At 41.3% G+C, this 18,624-nt stretch overlaps 1 protein-coding gene across 3 annotated transcripts in view; it reads right to left on the reverse strand.

Moving 5' to 3' along the window:
* The window catches only part of LOC128871888 (uncharacterized), a 29,651-nt gene extending 15,936 nt beyond the window's left edge, over nt 1-13,715 (reverse strand). For 2 of the 3 annotated variants that reach the window (XM_054114041.1, XM_054114040.1), the window contains exons 1-4: nt 13,584-13,714; nt 13,424-13,524; nt 13,023-13,368; nt 4,292-4,676 (exon numbers count right to left, since the gene is read on the reverse strand). In XM_054114041.1, coding sequence (XP_053970016.1) covers nt 4,292-4,676; nt 13,023-13,368; nt 13,424-13,524; nt 13,584-13,616 — 865 coding nt within the window. In that variant the 5' untranslated portion in view covers nt 13,617-13,714. Of the gene's footprint in view, nt 1-4,291; nt 4,677-13,022; nt 13,369-13,423; nt 13,525-13,583 lie in introns of all 3 variants that reach the window. The other variant, XM_054114039.1, reaches the window with a different exon arrangement.
* Nucleotides 13,716-18,624: the final 4,909 nt, after the last annotated feature.

Genomic DNA, 18,624 nt, shown 5'->3' on the forward strand with positions numbered 1-18,624 from the left:
ACCTAACCTCTAAAAAAACACCCTTTATATCTATAACGGACTTAACTTGTAACAGAATTTATGGCAGGGCTAAGTAGTACAATTATGTACAGAGAAATAGCGCCGTTATACAGGGCCCGCCATCTATCGTTACGGATTTGAACTAGGTATTAATTGAAGAATGGTAACACTTAGCTGTCATCTGATTTGACAGAAAATTAGTTTTATTCTTCCGCTGAACGAAAATGGTTGTGTATACGCTCAAAGAACGCTGGGAAATTTTCGTACACTTATTACAGAATGTGTACGAAAATTACGTACGGCAATGGGAAGAAGAAAAGCAGTATGTGTGTTACTTTGCGTTTGGCCGCCTCGGAGCTGCGATTTGACCCCGTTGGATTATCATCTTTGGGGTGCCGTTAAAGACCAGTGTTATGCCAACAAACCAGCAACAATTGATGCACTGAAGACCAACATACGCGATGTCATAGCTGAAATACAGCCGCATACAATAGAAAATGTGTTGAAAAATTGGACCGATCGTATGGGATGGTGCATGGCTAGCCGAGGCAGCCATATGAATGAAGTTGTGTTCCATCATTAACCGGAAGGATTATACTTCAAAATAAAAAAAAAAGTTTGAAAAAATATTGAGTAGTTTCTTTTTTATAGCATTTTTAATTCCGTAAAGTTAATTGGCGGACCCTATATAAGTAGTGTACTCTATACGAATCGCTTTTTCTTAGAAGTTTATCTGATATTCGTACATATTTTTTCCAATGTTATGTGGTAAATCACTTTTCTCTAATATCGGACAGTAAGCCCGTTAACTTTTCTATGTTCCTTTTTGCAATGTTTCACTCGAAATGAATATTATTGCGTCATTAGTTAAAATGATTAATTTTTTTCGGTAAATTCTTGTTTGTTGTAATTACAAACACAATTATTTACTTTGAAATTTTTGTACGATCTTTACAAAAAAGGACAAAACAAAAAATTGCAGAAACAATGGTAAAATGGTATACAAAATCATCAAATGTATTAGAACAGACGCCTGCGCGAAGGACTACAATTCAACACGACGAGGTCACCGTAAGCGTGCCCCTTTTAAGTCGACTCGAGCAATAACACTGAAAATAAATAAGAAGTAAAACTTGAATATATCAAACAGACTTGTGCGAAAAGCAATCGTGAGAATAATTGGAAATATGGACAAGTTTGCTTATCTTGATATTCTCGAAAATGCGATGAAGTATGCATGATAACGACCCCAAGCATTCAGCAAAAGTAGTGAACAATTGGATTTCCAAAGAAAAAATTGAAGTTCTTGATTGGCCAGTACAAAGCCCCGACCTTAACCTCATTGAAAATCTATGAAACGATATTAAACTTAAGGTTGAGCAAAAAAAATTTAAAATGCCAATGAATTATGGCAAGGAGTGCAGAAAGCGCGGAGAGATGCTAAAGTTAGTAGAAAGTTTCTCTCACCGGTGTGAAGTAGTTTTTAAAAATAAATAATACTCAACAAAATACTTAGCAGGTAAGTAAGTAATAAACAGATTAGAATAGAAGAATAGCTTTTTGCAAAAAGAACTGTTTTACTAGGTCATCCAGTGAAAATAATCATCATTTTATGTCTTTGAGAGGAAGTGGGCGATTTCTATGTCCATAGCTGTATGTACTCGAAAATGACAGTACATTCTTATCGCTCATAAATATACACACCCATGGACCAAATAATAAATGCAATATATTTTTATCAATTTTGACTACGCTTCTTTTGTTTTTGAAATTTTTTTTATAAAAATATAGTTCATTCTACAATAAACATCATATATAGTAAACCAAAGTTTCAAACAAGATTTATCGATACGTTTTCATCAAAATTTAAAAATTTTTAATCAGAACTAAAAATGGAAAATTGAGACTCCCTCTTATGGTTGGGGGAGCTTCGAGATGTAGAAGTTGAAAAGCAAGGGTGAAAGAACACCACCCTTCGGTACACCTTGCTTTATCGTCCTCTGTTTTGAGCGAAGTAGAATAAGTTGAGGGCAGTAGATTTGATTTTTGAATTCGAGTAGTTCCAGGGTATTATGTAAAAAATTGTAAACAAATAAGCTTATGATTTCTAATTCCTTTGGATTTACGCTTTAAAATGAAATAATACATTTAAATACAGTTTTCTTATTAATCCCTTTTTTTATTAAACCACATAAACCGTACATACCGGGTTCGGCACTCGAAGTGTAACCAACTTCAGACTGCTCGCGCAGCTGATGCACGGACATCAGCTGTCTGTTAGTTGGCTAAATGACAGTCCAGAGTATTGTTTACGAGCACGCGGAAGCATTTTGACGAATCGTAATAGTGTGATTGCATTATATTTGGCTTGAAAATCGCAACCAGCGATTGTTCGTTACATTCGGGCAACTTGCGATTCGTTTCTGGACCGTCGCAAAGCCATAGTCAAGGTAAAAGATGGTCATATAGAGCAAAAGTAAATTAATTCTTACTTTTGTGTTATTTTCACAAATTTTTTACTTTGATTTGAATTAAGTAATTTTCCAAACTAAATTTATGTCCTTTTTAATTGGTTACCATTCGAGTGCCGGACCCTGTACGAGTGTTTTCAATAAATAAAGTGAAGGTTTCAACTTTCGTGGGCTACGTACATTCGACTTTCAATTAGTGTAATTTTTTATGTTGGTACACTTATCTCGAAGATATGTTCACGGTTGTAGCAACATTGCATGTTTAGTTTGTTTGTAAGAGGGATATATAAGACAAGTGTATTGCGTTTTCGGCGATGTTCTGATTTTGTACAAATTTGTGTACAAAATGGAATTAAGTGCTCAAAAACACTTGAAATGTTGAAGTGGCATTCGGTGAGAGTATTCTGAGTCAAAAAGAATTCTGAGTCGAGAAGATGTGAATGACGCCCAGCACATCAACAACCAATGAAAATGTTGAGAAAGTGGAGAAATTGTTATGGATCGTCGAATCACAATTAGAGAAGTAGCTGAGGATGTTGCCATATCGGTTGGCTCTTGGCATAAAATCTTTTCGAAAATTTTAGGCATGAAGCGTGTGGCAGCGAAGTTCGTTCCAAAATTGCTGAATTTTTACATAAGCATCGCTCAGGAATTGTTGAATGACGTCAATGATGATCCAGATTTGCTTAAAAGAGTCATAACTGATGACGAATCATGGGATATAATTTTCTATGTCCCTGGACACAGCGCAGTTTTTGTTCTTTTACAGCCGTGATAAGTCCGCTAAAATCTTGCATTAATTTAACAGATAAGACATGTAGTGACAAGTCACAGCACAGTACACATGCAACTTGTATGGACAAGTTTAAATGGAGCTAATATAGACTATATAGTGTTATTACGAAAATTTTAAGAAGGTATACTTAAAAAAATATTGAACTTGAAATTTAAAGGGCACTCTAACCTTCACCTGTGTATGCTGTTCAGGATGCGATGAACTTTGTTGTGGAAAACAGTAAAGCTGCGCTCATAGCCGTAAACAGCTCCTCAACCACTTCAAGGGTAGTCGAGTCCTGTTAATCCAGGCTGAACTATGTCGGTAGACATAATAACGTGATGTTACCATGAGTCCCAGGTCACTAAGCAGAGGGGGCTGTAAGAGGCTGGTTGGACGGATGACGGGCTACTTTCTATGGGCAAAGCACATGGATAAGGTGGGCATCTCAGTCAGTGCACTCTGCCCAGCATGTGGAGAGGAGAATGAGACGGCGGACCACTTTCTGTGCGTCTGCCCCGTCTTCGCTCGAATTAGGCTTGAAGTCTTTGGCACTGATGTGTTAAGAAGCGACCACCTTGTCTCCTTGGCACCACAAGATCTACTCAGATTTCTTCGGAGTACGAGTAGATTTAAAGAAAATTAAAAGGGAATCCGAGTGCAGTACAATGGACTTAATTGTGTCTGAGTGTAGATGTGTGTTATAATTTTTGAATACTCATGTTTACGAGGGTATTGCGAAAAATATATATCACATCACACTTATTAGAAGCTCGGTGCAAGTTTATGAGTTTTCGATTGGGCAACAAAACTCAAGAACTTATTTTTCTGAGAGACAAACGATTAAAAAATGGTTTTTAAATGCATAAAATAATTTTTTTTTAACAAAAAAATAACAATTTGCAAAATAGTCACTATTTCATAGCGCAACTTCTAAATTCTTAAAATAATTACAATAGATAAACATTTTTTTTTTGTAAAAACTCATAATGAATACGATCCCAGTTTCCTATGTATTAATATTTTTCAAATTATTTATACTCACATTTAGACCTTGACGTGCATTGAAATAATCCTGCACACTTGAACGATTCATTGAGTTGCATAGAAATATCCATGGGAACGTCAATATTAAAAGACGTTGATCCTTCCGCTCTTTTAATTTTTTCACTTTCCAAAATAGTCTTCAAATCACAATCACAGTCCATCGACTGCAACAGTGTTTCCTCTAACTCCTTGCTAAAGCTTTGAGTAATTGCTTGGATTGGACCCTTATTTAAATTTTCCATATTCACAATTTTGTGATTTGTAGCATTTTCAGTAGAATGTTCTCCATGTTTTGTAATATCCATATCTGTGCATTGTAATAAACTTAATCTATTTCCGTAGTATGTGTCATTTGTTATTCCTTCTCTCCTCTCAATTACATCCTTTAAAATATAACAAACGCATTAGGAAATTAGCATCTTACATTATTTTAGCAAAGGAAATTATATAGTAAGGCTAGACGCACACTAGTTTTTTTGCATAGTCGCAAAATAGGCTTGGATTATGCAGGCTCTAATACCCGATCTAATACGCGATCGGGCGCTTCACGAGTCATGTGGGATCACTACCGGGAGCTAAAAAAGGAAGAGAGACGTATTATCAGACAGAAAAAACGAGAGTCCGAAATACGTGAGTGCGAGGAGCTTGAGATGCTGACCAATAGGAACAACACACGAAAATTCTACCAGAAAGTTCGGTGGCTTACAGAAGGTTTTAAGACCGCCGCGTTTTCTGTCACTCCAGCAGCATTCACCGTATGTAAGTATGGGGAATGTTTATTCTGCTACAACAAGAACCGTTTCCACGACAGTCGGTTCTACGTTACCGAAACGACCCGGATTTATATCCGGCCAAGGACTGTCACTCCAGCAGCATTCCCCGTATGTAAGTATGGGGAATGTTTATGCTGCTACAACAACAATCGTAGGCGATGCAACGATGAGCTGTATGAGCTTGACGACAACATAGACATAGCGCAGTGAATAAAGATCCAGCGGCTACGTTGCTGGGTGATGTCGTCCGAATGGATACAAACGCTCTGGCTCTAAAAGTAATCGATACGATACCAGCTGCTGGTAGCAGAGGAAGAGGAAGGTCTCATCTGCGTTTGAAGGATCAGGTGGAGAAGGACTTGGCATCATTTGGTGTGTCCAACTGGCGCGAGTTAGCACGAGAAAGAAACGACTAGCGCGCTTTGTTAAATTCGGGCAAAATCGCGTAAGCGGTTATCGCGCCATTCCATGGAGCCCATCCTGAGGCAGGCTGGAGTGATTTCAATGGTCCCCTCTGAGTTCTGTTACAAATTAAGTCTGTTATAGATATGAGATTAATGAAGCTAGTTTTATTTAATAATGTAGATATCAAAGCAAAAAGTTAAATTTTCATTCGATATCATCACCATTTGCTTTTACACAAGCCTTCAAGCGATTAGGCCATTAGCTATTGCAGCACCCAGGGTTTCCATGGATATTGACGTCGTTGCTCGAACCAAAGATTGTTTGAGACTCTCCAAATTTCTGTAAGGTCTTCGACAGGCCAAACTGTATTCCAATGGATTCAGATCTGGAATTTTAAACGGCCAATCCTCTAAGGCTATGAACCCAGAAATACTGTTTTTTAGCCACTGCTGGGTGGTTTTTTCCTTACGAGCTGAAGCGGAATCTGGCTGGAAGACCCAACGCTCTCCATTGAAGAAAGTACTGCTCTACTGTTTCACCACGCCTTCTAAGACATCCTCGTGATACACTTTTGCCCCGGTCTTAACCCCTTTTTCGTAGACATTTTCTCATTTGGGAAAAGAATATTTTCATGGCTTCAAGGGGATTTCTACAAATTCTTTCTCGAACAGCTTTTATGGCTGCACTGGTTTCAACCACGCGAGCACGTTCACTTCTTTTTATGTCCGTCATTTCAGATGTTCACAAATATTCTCGAAATACTAAGTTTTTCAAGCAATTCGAAAATTTCACTTGCACTTTTACCACACTTATGTAATGCAATCGCCGCAATGCGATTTTCCTTAGCTCCCCACTCCATTGCTAACAAGCGAAATTTGCCACGAAACTGAGAATTTATTCTCGTCGTATGTATTGTCAAATATAAAATAAAACGTCACTCTATAATTCCTTTGAGCTCGATCACTGGATTGCTAATATACCTTTGATCTACTTGGTCTCTGTCTTCAGGACCTTCAATTTGTTCTAGTAAAACCAAAATATTTCACGTACATAAAAAAAGGATGACAAAATATTCAAGATTTATCCAAAACTTACTCTAAGCCTAAATTCTCTTATTGGCAGATACTTCCAATATGCCACCTCATGTCTGCGTCTTATTTGCGGAACTGCCGTTCACACCACACACTCTGCGATACACTCAACACTTACCCTAAGCAGTTGGCAAAAAATCTTTCATTAAAAATCTAGCTTCTTTACGGAAAAATAACAGAGAGCCAAATTCTCTGAAACAATTGCAGACGATAAATTTAACGGCTAGCAATTAGGGTCGAGCGGATTCCTTAATCACTACGTTATGATAAAGGAAAATCAGGAAGTTGTTGCGTACGGTCTCCTTTTTTCACCGCCGAAACAACCGCTATAATCGCGTGGATATCTGGGCACTCCAGCATTCAGGGTAACACACTTGCAGATACAATTGCCACCTACATGTCCCACCCAGCAACATATACCGACTTAGGCAAACAAAATTACTATTATTATTACTAAAGTTATTCGAACATTAGCCCCAACCGAACGAAATTAAATAAATCTCCGAGAAAACAACTCTCTGGGAATATTTGAGATTGGGCTTCCTAATAGGGGGCATTAACCTTCATCCACTAGTTTCAGTTCCAAGCAACCAGATGGGCGCTGCATAGTTTAGAATCGGCGGTCCAGTTGCCTTAAATGTCACCAGTATCGCTTCCTCATTGTTGTTGTTGTTGTTGTAGCGGTGTACTTAACCCGGTCAGTGTAGTGTAGATTACCAGTCGTCTTCGTCTAGTTTATCTAACGGTAGGCCCAGGAAACGAGCTGTTTCGACAGGTTGCGTCCAGAGGGAGAGGGGTAGTAGATGAGTGGGTTTAATAGGGCATGTGAAAAGGTGATTAGTGTCGTGCGGGGTGCCTTCACATGCTGGACATATGTTTAGTATTTCGGGGTCAATTCTGGATATGTAGGAGTTTAACCTGCTACAGTATCCAGAACGTAATTGTGCCAGTGTTACACGTGTCTCACGGGGAAGCTGGAACTCTTCATTTGCAATAGGTGGTGGTTGGACTCCGATTACGGCATTCACAGGACGGGAGCTTAAGAAGGTGGTGACGGTCTTCCGGTGAATGCCGTTTCTTGACTGTCTAAACACTGTCTGGTCCAGTAAATTTCGGTCAGTTTTGCCTTGGATTTCGTCGGCGTAGTTTAAGAGGTGCCTCCTTCGTGACGTGCCTGGGAGGCGGCTCAGGCTCAAGCAGGTGTCTGCATGGGTGAAACCTGTGGTAACATCCTAGCAGGAATTGCTTGCTGAGCAGTTTGTTATGCTCCATTACTGGGAGCATTAGTTCCTCGTTGTTAAGGTGTTGAACAGGGCACATCAGGAGGCAACCGGTCGCTGTCCGAATGGCAGTATTTTGGCATGTCTGTAGCTGTTACTAGTTTCAGGCGACCATACGGGCCCAGCATAGTTCAGAACGGGCCGACCAATTGCCTTAAATGTCGGTAGCAACAGTTCTTTGTCTTTGCTCCAAGTGCTGCCGGCAAGCGATTTGAAGACTCTGTTGCGATTTTGGACTTTAGTGGCAATTGCGGTTGTGTGCGCTGAAAAGGAGAGCAATCTGTCGAAGGTTACACCCAAAATTTTGGGGTTGTTTACCGTGGGAATTGGTGTGTCGTCGAATTTTACATTACGGTCAACCTTTGTCCAGGTGCTAAAGAGGGTCGCCGTGGACTTAGTGAGGGAAAGTTGGAGATTCCTCGCAGTGAAAATGCGAGAAAGGTCGGTGAGGTAGTTGTTCACTTTGGAACACAGGCCATCGATGTCATTGCCCGACGCCACAGCGTATGAGACCAGGGAGACTCCCTCTGGTGGTTGGGGGAGCTTCGAGATGTGGAAGTTGAAAAACAAGGGAGAAAGGACACCACCAATCGGTACACCTTGCTTAATCTTCCTCTGCTTTGATGTTTAATCTCGAAGAATAGCTGACGAGTGACGACCGCTCAGGTAGTTTGTGGGCCACCTCTTCAGCCCTGGCGGAAGTGTCGACTGGTAAATATCATCTAGTAGCATGGAATGGCTGACTGTATCGAAAGTCTTCTTCAGGTCCAACGATACTAGGACAGTCCTCTAGTAGCACGACGCTTAGTTCTATCGGCCGGAGGATGCAGTTGTTGTTGTTGTTGTAGCAGCATAAACATTCCCCATATTCACATACGGGGAATGCTGCTGGAGTAACAGTCCTTGGCCGGATATAAATCCGGGTCGTTTCGGTAACGTAGAACCGAAAAAAAAGTCGGCTAAAGTAGCTCGCGCATCTCTTCGGGTCCGACGAAGTGCATCCGTTGAAGGTGATAGCCACATTTTCATTGTACTTCGTTGGGTTCGACGGGGACCTAACGGTGGACCAGAGCTTACTCACCCCAGAGGTGTGGTCTTCTTCAAGTGCTCAACCCATTTAGTCCGCTTATGTTGATCTACCAGTTGCCGGATCTCCAAATTGAGATCCATTATGCGGAACTCCCCGGGATCGACCTGGCGTAGGTGGTCACGCTCGTTTGCCAAGGTGGCTGCTTCGGCTGGGAAATGAGGACGAATGTCCTTGAACCTTCCAGCAGGAATGAAGCGAGCCGCAGGAATGAAGCGAGCCGCAGCAGCTGTGAGCACCTTGCGGAATGCGCTTTCGCCTGCGCGCACATCGGTGGTGATGGGAAGAGCGGCGAAGGAATCTTCAATGAATTTCGTGAAGCCGGCCCAATTAGCTTTTTTAAAGTTAAAATAGGACCGGTAGTTTGCGGAAACAAAGTCGGCAGGTCTCTCAATCGAGACGATAATGGGCAAGTGGTCTGATGGAAGCGATTGCATAAGTCGCCACGTTATGCTATTTATCAGGGCCGCGATAGCTATTGTTAGGTCAGGCGAGCTGCTGCAATTGCCCACTACCCTGGTGGGGCGTCGTCGTTCACAGTGCATTCAGTACTGTCTATTTGCTCTGCCAATTGCTATCCCCTACGATCGTTTGGCAGGCTTGAATGCCAAAGATCGTGATGCGCATTGACGTCACCTACAACCAATCGATTTTCACCCCTGATGAGCGCACCTATATCAGGGTGATATCCTGCCGCGCAGCAGGTGACAGGGGGTATGTAAACATTACTCGTATATTTCGAGCACGAAATCGCCTGTCCGGACAGCTATGCCTTGACATTCTAAGGTGCTGTCCCTGCGGTCGATGCCTTCATCAATGAGTCGATACTGCACTGTGTGGTGGACTATAAACGCATTGTCTCGCTCGCGATCATGTCTGTGCACGTTATAGCCATCTCTGGTGATCAGAGAGGGCCTAGCGTGCAGCTTAGTTTCCTGGACCGCAACTATTGTGGTACTGTATGGGCTCATGAAGTTAACTATCTCGTCGACCTTGCTCCTGAGTCCGTTGCAGCTGAATTGAAGCAGTTTGATGCTTCTTGGTAAGGTCGTAGTAACTCGGGGGTGAGGGACGCGTGAGGTTGCCTACGTTGGGCCTGCTGCAATCCGCTGTAGTTGTTGGCCTGATGATGGTGGGCGGCCGCGCCACTTCACCTCTGGTGTGAGCAAGCTCTGGTCCACCGTAAGGTCCCTGTCGAACCTGACGAAGCACAATGACAAGGTGGATATCACCTTCAACGGTCGTGCTTCGTCGGACCCGAAGAGATGCGCGTGCTATTTTAGCCGGCAATTTCTTCTACATCCTCCGCCCGACAAATCCCAACGTAGTGCCACCAGACGGCTGCACAAACTGGCATACAACAGTGCGCCACTTGCTTTCTCCAGCGACGAGGTTCAGGGGGCCATCAAACACATGAAACCATCCAAAGCCATTGGCCCTGACGGACTAAACATGCTGATGTTGAAAAATCTGGGCCCATTGGAAGTTAAATATCTCACCAAGGTCTTCAATTTGTCCATGGCCACTCTCGTCATTCCTGATAAGTGGAAATGGGGGATAGTGGTCCCACTACTGAAGCCTAGGAAACCCGCCAACCAAGGCGAGTCTTATCGCCCGATAACTCTCCTTTCCCCAGTAGTGAAGACTCTTGCAGCCCTTCAACTACCACTCTTTACGAAACACCTGACCCCAGCCTCACACCAGCATGGTTTCCGAAGAGTGCACAGCACCACCACGGCACTCACCCTCATTAACACCCAGGTAAACCGGGGCCTCAACCAAAACCGCCCCTGCGAGAGGATTGTCCTAGTAGCGTTGGATCTAGAAAAGGCTTTCGATACAGTCAGCCACGCCACGCTACTAGACGACATTTTACAGTCGACACTCCCGCCAGGGCTGACGAGGTGGACCGCGAACTACCTGAGTGGTCGTCATTCGTCAGTGATATTCCGAGACCAAACATCTAAACAGAGGAAAATAAAGCAAGGTGTACCGCAGGGTGGTGTCCTTTCACCCTTGCTTTTCAACTTCTATATCTCGGAACTCCCCCAGCCACCAGAGGGGACTACCTCCCCAGCCTTTCTCGCTTCTTCACTGCGAGGAATTAACAACTCTCCCCCACTAAATCCGCGGCGACCTTTTTCACCACCTGGACAAAGGAAAGACAAAATTTAAAACCATCTAATTTCAACTAAAGGTGAAAGTCGATGATACACAAATTCCGACGGTTAACAACCCAGAAATATTGGGAATTACCTTTGACAGCTTGCTCTCCTTCTCAGCGCATACAACCGCTATTGCAACTAAAGTACAGAATCGCAACAAGGTTCTCAAGTCGCTCACCGGCAGCACTTGGGGCAAAGACAAGGAAATGTTGCTGTCGACTTTTAAAGCAATAGGCCGACCGGTTCTAAACTATGCTGGGTCTGTCTGGTTGCCTGGAACCAGTAATTCGCAGTGGAAGAAGCTTCAGACCTGCCAAAACACTGCATTAAGGACAGCGAAAAGATGTCTTATGATGCCACCGATACAACACCTACACGATGAGACCCTTATGCTGCCTATTAAGGAGCATAACAAATTGCTCAGTAAGCAGTTTCTGCTAGGGTGTTACCGCAGGCCTCACCCATGCACACACCTGCTCGAGCCTGAGCCACCTCCCAGGCACATCAGGAGGCATTTCCTCAACTAAGCGGACGAGATCTCAGACAAAACAAACAGACAGTTACTGGATCGGACAGTGTACAGACAGTCCATGAACATTCATTGGGAGACTCTCACCACCTTCTTAAGCACCCGACCCCCGAATTCCGTTATCGGAGCCGAAGAGCTCCAACTTCCCCGAGAGTCCCGCGTAACCTTGGCACAATTACGTTCTGAATATTGTAGCAGGTTAAACTCTTACCTATCCAGAATCGACCCCGACATACTAAACATATGTCCAGCATGTGAAGGCACCCCGCACGACACTAACCACCTCTTCACATGCCCCATCAAACATACTCATCTAACACCCCTCTCCCTCTGGACGCAACCCGTCGAAACAGCTACTTTCCTGGGCCTACCGTTAGATAAGCTAGACGAAGACGACCGGTGATTACGCTACACTGACAGGGCAAAGGTACAGTTACAAGAACAACAACAAGATGATAAACACCAATCGACCGTTCCGCCGCGACTGAACTACCTGTGTGGTCGAAACCCGTCAGTACCATTTCGCGATCAAAAATAGAAACAGAGGAGTATTAAACTCAGAATATCGCAGGTAATGTCGTTTTACCCTCCCTTTTCAATTTCTACATCTCGAAGCCTCCTCAACCACAATAGAGATTTCTTATACTAACCATTGTTTTGCTTGTGCTCCAAAGTGACCAACTATCCCCCCCCACTGAACGCACGGCGGCCCTATTTACCTCATAGGTCAAACTACAGTTAAAGGTAAAAATCGATGAAACCCTAATAGCAATTAATTATTGTAATACTGTAGAATTTAAAGTCCCATCTTTCCAGATTTGTCTCAGACATACCCATTGATATCCATCATACGTCCAGCTTATGAATATCGCGGATGACACTAGAAACTTCTCCACATTCCCACCCACCAAACACCAGTTTGGTTTTTTGCGTCCTTGGTCTTCTCTTTTTGAACAACACTTGGATGTTGATTTAAAATATCAACTCTTGATAGCTTGTACCGACTATCGGAAATATTTCGGGGAGAAATTAACGGTTTACAGAAAGTCTGCTCTTTTGTTGTCAGATTGTTTGATGACATTAACTTTTGCTTATTACTTATCACTTTTTTACATATATCAATGTTTAATAAAATTGTTTGTCATATGCATATCTGATTATGTAGCAGCTTTATATATGCTGAAATAATGATTCAGTCTTTATCCACTTATGTGTGTGACCCACTGTATATATAATTTGTTTATTGTATATATTAATATTAATTTCATTGAAAACTATCTAATTTCTCGAAAATTTTTTTCATTCTATGGTAGAGATCCACGCATTTAGGCACAATAAACGGAATGAACGTGCTAAATATTAAACTCAGCCTTTAACACTTTTGCCTTTAAAAACATACCTTATACTTTTCATCACATAAAATTGTTTCATTGAGGTGTCTAGTGTTTTCCTTAGAAGCATCACTCGTAAAATCTCTTGGCTGTCTGTTGAAGGCTCTTGTTTCAGTTTGGAATAGAGACAGAGCAAACTTTTTTTGATTTTCATTCTGTGGGTATCTGTCTTCAAACTTCGTCCCATTAGCCTGGATACTAATATTCTCCTTACAACCTAATAGATTGGGGTATTTTAGAATAGGTATAAGAACTTCTTTCGTATTGTCTATTGACACATTTTCCAATGAATTGTTGTCAGAAATTTCATAGGAATTGTTCCAACTTTTTGGCTTTTCCTCAGCGTGGAATTCCCTAGATATGAATCAATTTAATTTTTGAACCAAAACATTTTTTGTTCAATATTTACCGAACAGATTTCCTTCCACTGAAGCTAATGCGACGCTTTGGTTTTGAAGCAGCGTCTATACCACATAATCGGTTACTCAGTGTCGAATCAGCCTGTTTAAGCTAAAATAATACACAAAGTTTTAAAACACTGCTAATTTGAAAATTTTGATTTAACCCACAGTGCTTTGCTTTCCTTTCTTTTTCAAATCCATATTAAATACAAATTACCACTAAATCAGAAGTTGATCACATTATTTCCAGTAAATCAAAATTCAAACAAATTTGATATAGATGAGCATATGTTGTATCGATGACTGCGACTTTGATGAACTTTTATATCGATATTTTCAAATTAGAGTATCATTGAAAAAATAAAGGTAGTAAACACACGTTACAAACTGTTTGCCAACCAAAACTATTTTATTATGATAGTGCGTCATAATAATATTTAATATTAATTTAATCCATCGCCTACGTAATAGCTTTTATCACGTTGTAAAAACTTAACTTAACATGTAAAAACTTAAACTTAACAGAGCTAAAAACATGTCTTTTATCTTTCCACGACCACTGGTACTTTAAAACTTAAAATTGCACCATGCATGAGTATATTTTGCTTTTATACTTTCTACTGGATTACCAAATAAAACCCTTATCCAATCGCAATACAACCTGCTTTAATTTCAATGCCCTATCACTTATCACGTTTTTTCACTTTGTACGTTCACACGTTCAACTTGTGATACGTTTACATATAAGTAGATTATCTACTTTTTCATGCTTATCTCCCAAGCCATAATTAAAAAGCGAGATTACACGTCCACAATTTCTCTCTCGATATCTGAGCTTATAAAATAATTGTAGATTATAACCATACTTTTATACTTACAACCCTGTGTTCTCGATAATTATTGTTACAGATATGCGGAGAAACGTCAAAGTAAAGACTAAATAAAACGGATGCCGGCAAAGAAAATATGTTTGTGGACACAATTCTTATAAAATGTTTGTTAAATATTATTATTATATATAAGCGATCGCACTGGTACAGAGAAGCAGTCGAATTTCTTTTGGAGTTATGGCAAGAGAAGCTGCAATATGTTTTATGTACTTCTAACAATGATGTTCTTCTTTGCAGAGACGAGAAGAAGGTTGTTGCGCCTACAGGTCGTACCCCATCTGCGTGGAAGTACTACAGTAAAGTACATCATATTCTTGACGGGTACACATATTTTAATTTAAAAAATTAAAAAAATATGTACATGTGATAAATGAATTATTTTTAAAATTAAAAATTTAAAACTAGTCGAGCAAAAAGTTTCTAGGTTCAATCATTTTAATAATAAATAATGAATTTAAAAATAAAATGAAATAAATTAAACTTAAAAGGAACATAAAAACGAAGCGGTTGATTATCGAATGTGTTTTGCTCTGAAATTGTGGTCTTGATTACAGTGCGTCGGTTCTGGTTACTCTTGTTGATTTGGGAATTCGAAATTTGTTAGGCTACTTTTGCTTTCAAGCGAACGAACGCGTTCTCTACTACTCTCCTGGACTTGGAACGTTGGTAATTAAAACCCGTTTCGCTGTATCTGGCCGTTGAGTTGTAATGGTGAGGCTTCATTAGAAACTGTGTAAAGCGAAATGCCGAGGCTCTCAGTACAACGACTGGAACCTTGGTTTCGTGTTCTCGCTGAGAAGAGGGCTTTGAGGAATTTGCTGTAAGAACTACTGCTCGAAAATTTACGAATCATTGCAGCGACCGGGTGCCCCATTTATATACATACCCCTATACCTATAAAAACTAAAGGTCAGGACTACACCTGTGGTCAACGAGGTCTAATAAACCAGTGTTACAACAATAATTTATTATAACTCGACAAGAGCATCACTGGCTGAGGGTCTTATTTCAATATGGCATCCATCTGAAGTTAATTAAACCTATTTGAAATCTTTGAGTATTAGTTAATACACGGAAACGCGTTGATTATTATATTCACTAATCTGCAATATATGAACCTACTTTTAAGGGTGATAACCTTGAGCGTATCCACCTCTGCTTATATACATGTGCTTAAAACCAGCAATTTCTCGATGTAGCAACTCATAATTTCTGGAAACTTGTGTATTGTCGGTTGGCATTCATGTTTTGTTTTAGTACCGCATAATTCAGAATTGTTGTTGGATGCTTCGCGATTACTCCTGATACGTCACACTGCTATTGCTTAAGTCTGACCGTCTCGATTAGATACCGAATTCTTCTATCCAAACAAAGCCAGTCTCTCCAGGTTTAATACTTTTACTTTCTCAGTCCAGTTTTGTATTGCTGTATACGATACACCACGTCATTCATTCTTTTAAAACTTGATATGGAGCTTTCCAGGATTCTTGCAGTTTTGGAGAAGATCCTTTCTAAATAAAATGCACAAATTAATGGCACTGCTGGCTGCTATATTTATTTTCAATGCTTAACCATTTTAAAGTACGAGCACATATGCATTAATTACCAACAAATCCACAAAATTAATCTACCCGTTCACATATGGCAGATTACCTGCAAAATTGACAATCCGCTGTCAATACTTTTGTGAAAGGTTCTTCTTCATAGAAATTATTTTGGTGGAATATTACTGTGTTTTTGGTTTGTTTAATTATTATTAACGATATGAAAAAAATGCAAGGAGAAGGAATAGCTAATTTAATTGCGCAGTTGGCTGCTAATAATAAACATTTGGAGGTAATCTGTAAACAACATTTACTTAGGGTTCAACAAATTCGAAATTCGATATTACATTTTATAATAAGTAATAAGAGAACACACACTTATGGACACATGCTTTTTTCTGTTATATGAATGCATAATTCATAATACCTAGCAAACATTTTATTAGAATTATGTCTACAATCCTGTATTCGCAATCTTTTCTCTGCCATGGACGGATTATTCTATAATCTCAGATTTTGGGAGATAATTGTTGTATGGGAAATCTCGCTTTTTAATTTCGGATTGGTAGTTAAGCCCGAAATAGTAGATTACCTACTAAATGTGAACGTATTATTAGAGGAATTATAAAAAGGCGATTTATTTAATTTCTTAAACAATAAGAACTATATGTTAAAGTATTCACCGCAGATCATATAAAACTCAAGCTTTGGGGATTCGAAAAATTGGTAAACAAAAGAAAAATTAAACCAGCAGATGGGATTTGCTCAGAATAAAAGGAACTAAGAAAGTAAAGCCAATGACAGACCGTTATCCAGCTCTCAGCGAATTTGACAGAATTAGCTGATGGCCTAAGGTAGCCAGTGTTGTGAATCGGCTTGTTTACGAAAAAACTAAGAATGTGTTTGTGATATACGAAACAATAAACACAAAGTTACTTCCTTGCCGTTTGAAAAACGACTAATTGGACGCGTGTGTAAATATGATATATGTGAAGTTATCGTGAAAATTTTAGCTGGCGATAGGATTGTGTTAGTGATGTACGAAAAAATATCAATAGATACCAGAGCAGGTAAATTCATAGAGAAGCCGCAGTCCCGGCCCGTTCCTCACAACACCAAATGTCATTCATATCCAGAGTTTCCTGCACTTTTCTATAGATGTTCATAAGCGAAGGGCCCGTTATCATACAGGTAACGTCGTCCGCATATGCTTGTGTGTAGACTCCAGCATCATTTGAAGTGGTCAGTAGAGGATCGATAACCATGTACCAGAGCAACCCCGGACGACGCCAGCAGATAATCCTCCACCCCCACCGTGACGATTCTTTGGGCTGGCATTGAACGAATCCAATTCACCAGCTGCGCATACTGCCGAGAGTGGCATTTCCTAAGTGACTCCAGTTTTGCGGTTGGATCCCTTTTCAGGATCCTAACCAATTTCGCCGTGTCACTCAGGGATTCAATACCGCCGTAGGATTCCCTAAAAGAAGCCCTTTTCGACTCACGAATTTGCTTCTTGTAGTTGCTCTAAATATGTCGGTATCGCTCCCAGTCCTCAGCAAGATTAGTCTTGAGGGCCCGGTTTAGAAGTTTTCTTGACTCCCGCCTCAATGTTTGGAGCTCTCGGTTCCATTACGGAACGGGAGGTCGAATTGGGCAGGCTGACTCAAAACATTATACTAAGGTAGCGCTGAGTTTCTCAACTGCCACCTCAATTTCCTCTTCTTTTCGAAGTCTTGGTGGCGTCACGTCAAAGCACCGCAACGCCCCCCTAAACTTCTGCCAGTCTGGTTTCTTGGAGTTTCTGGAGGGCAATGACATTTGTGCCTCTTCGCCACACTGAAACTCAATATACCTGTGGTCCGAGCACGAATCTTCGGCAGAGGACTCTCCAGTTCCTTATTGGGCACCAAAATTTTGAATTAGATAAGGTGAGAACAATCACCTCCTGCCTTCTAGCAGTAACAAACGTGGGCTGTCTGCCCTGGCTGTGTATGTTTAGGCAAGATACAGAACCTTACGAGACTAATGGCCTTCCCAGGTGGTGGCCCTTCCAGGGCATCGTAAGAAAAGTAAGCAGATGCAAACCCAAATCTCAGCCATCCGCTTCTGCCCCTATAACACACCTCAGCAGCTACCAGATCCTGACAACAGAATTGCTCAAGACGCGTCTGAATGAGATGGGATGAAACTATAAGACCGGTCTTGGGTCTACTCGAACTCCTGATACAGGGCCCCCTTCAACGCGATAAAGCCACAGAGGCGGCCCCTAAAGACCCAGGGCTCTTGCACTGTTGTTATATGAGGTAATGTGTGCAGCTGGGAAAGCCGTCTACTTAAGAGTGCAGTAGCAGCTTTGGAATGCTGCAAGTTAATTTGTGTCACCGTCAGGGGGCGGTAACTATAGGAACCACAGTCTGAGCTACTCATTTGGGATAGACATTGATGGTGACAGTCCCAAAGAAGAGACTCAGACGGTTCCTGTACCTAGAGCCCAAGACAACAGCACTGGCCCCACCCACTCGCACCACAAGAGAAGCCCCTTCCTTTCCTTCCCGGGTACTGCTCTTGGTGTGTAAGAGGGTGCGCCAAAACTTCGTGTTGTTTCCCGGGTTTGGGCACGCAGGCAGGACAGGACATCCGCTGTATACAGATCTGGTTGCGGAATCTAGCAGATGGCCTTCCTGAATGATACACTCTCCTCGCTGTAGACCGCGAAGCGAGTTGTCCCCTTGGGGGCACGTTTCTGACAGTGGTCCTGATCCACTCGAAGTT

The sequence above is a fragment of the Anastrepha ludens genome, chromosome 2, assembly GCF_028408465.1.
Source record: "Anastrepha ludens isolate Willacy chromosome 2, idAnaLude1.1, whole genome shotgun sequence".
Lineage (NCBI taxonomy): Eukaryota > Metazoa > Arthropoda > Insecta > Diptera > Tephritidae > Anastrepha > Anastrepha ludens.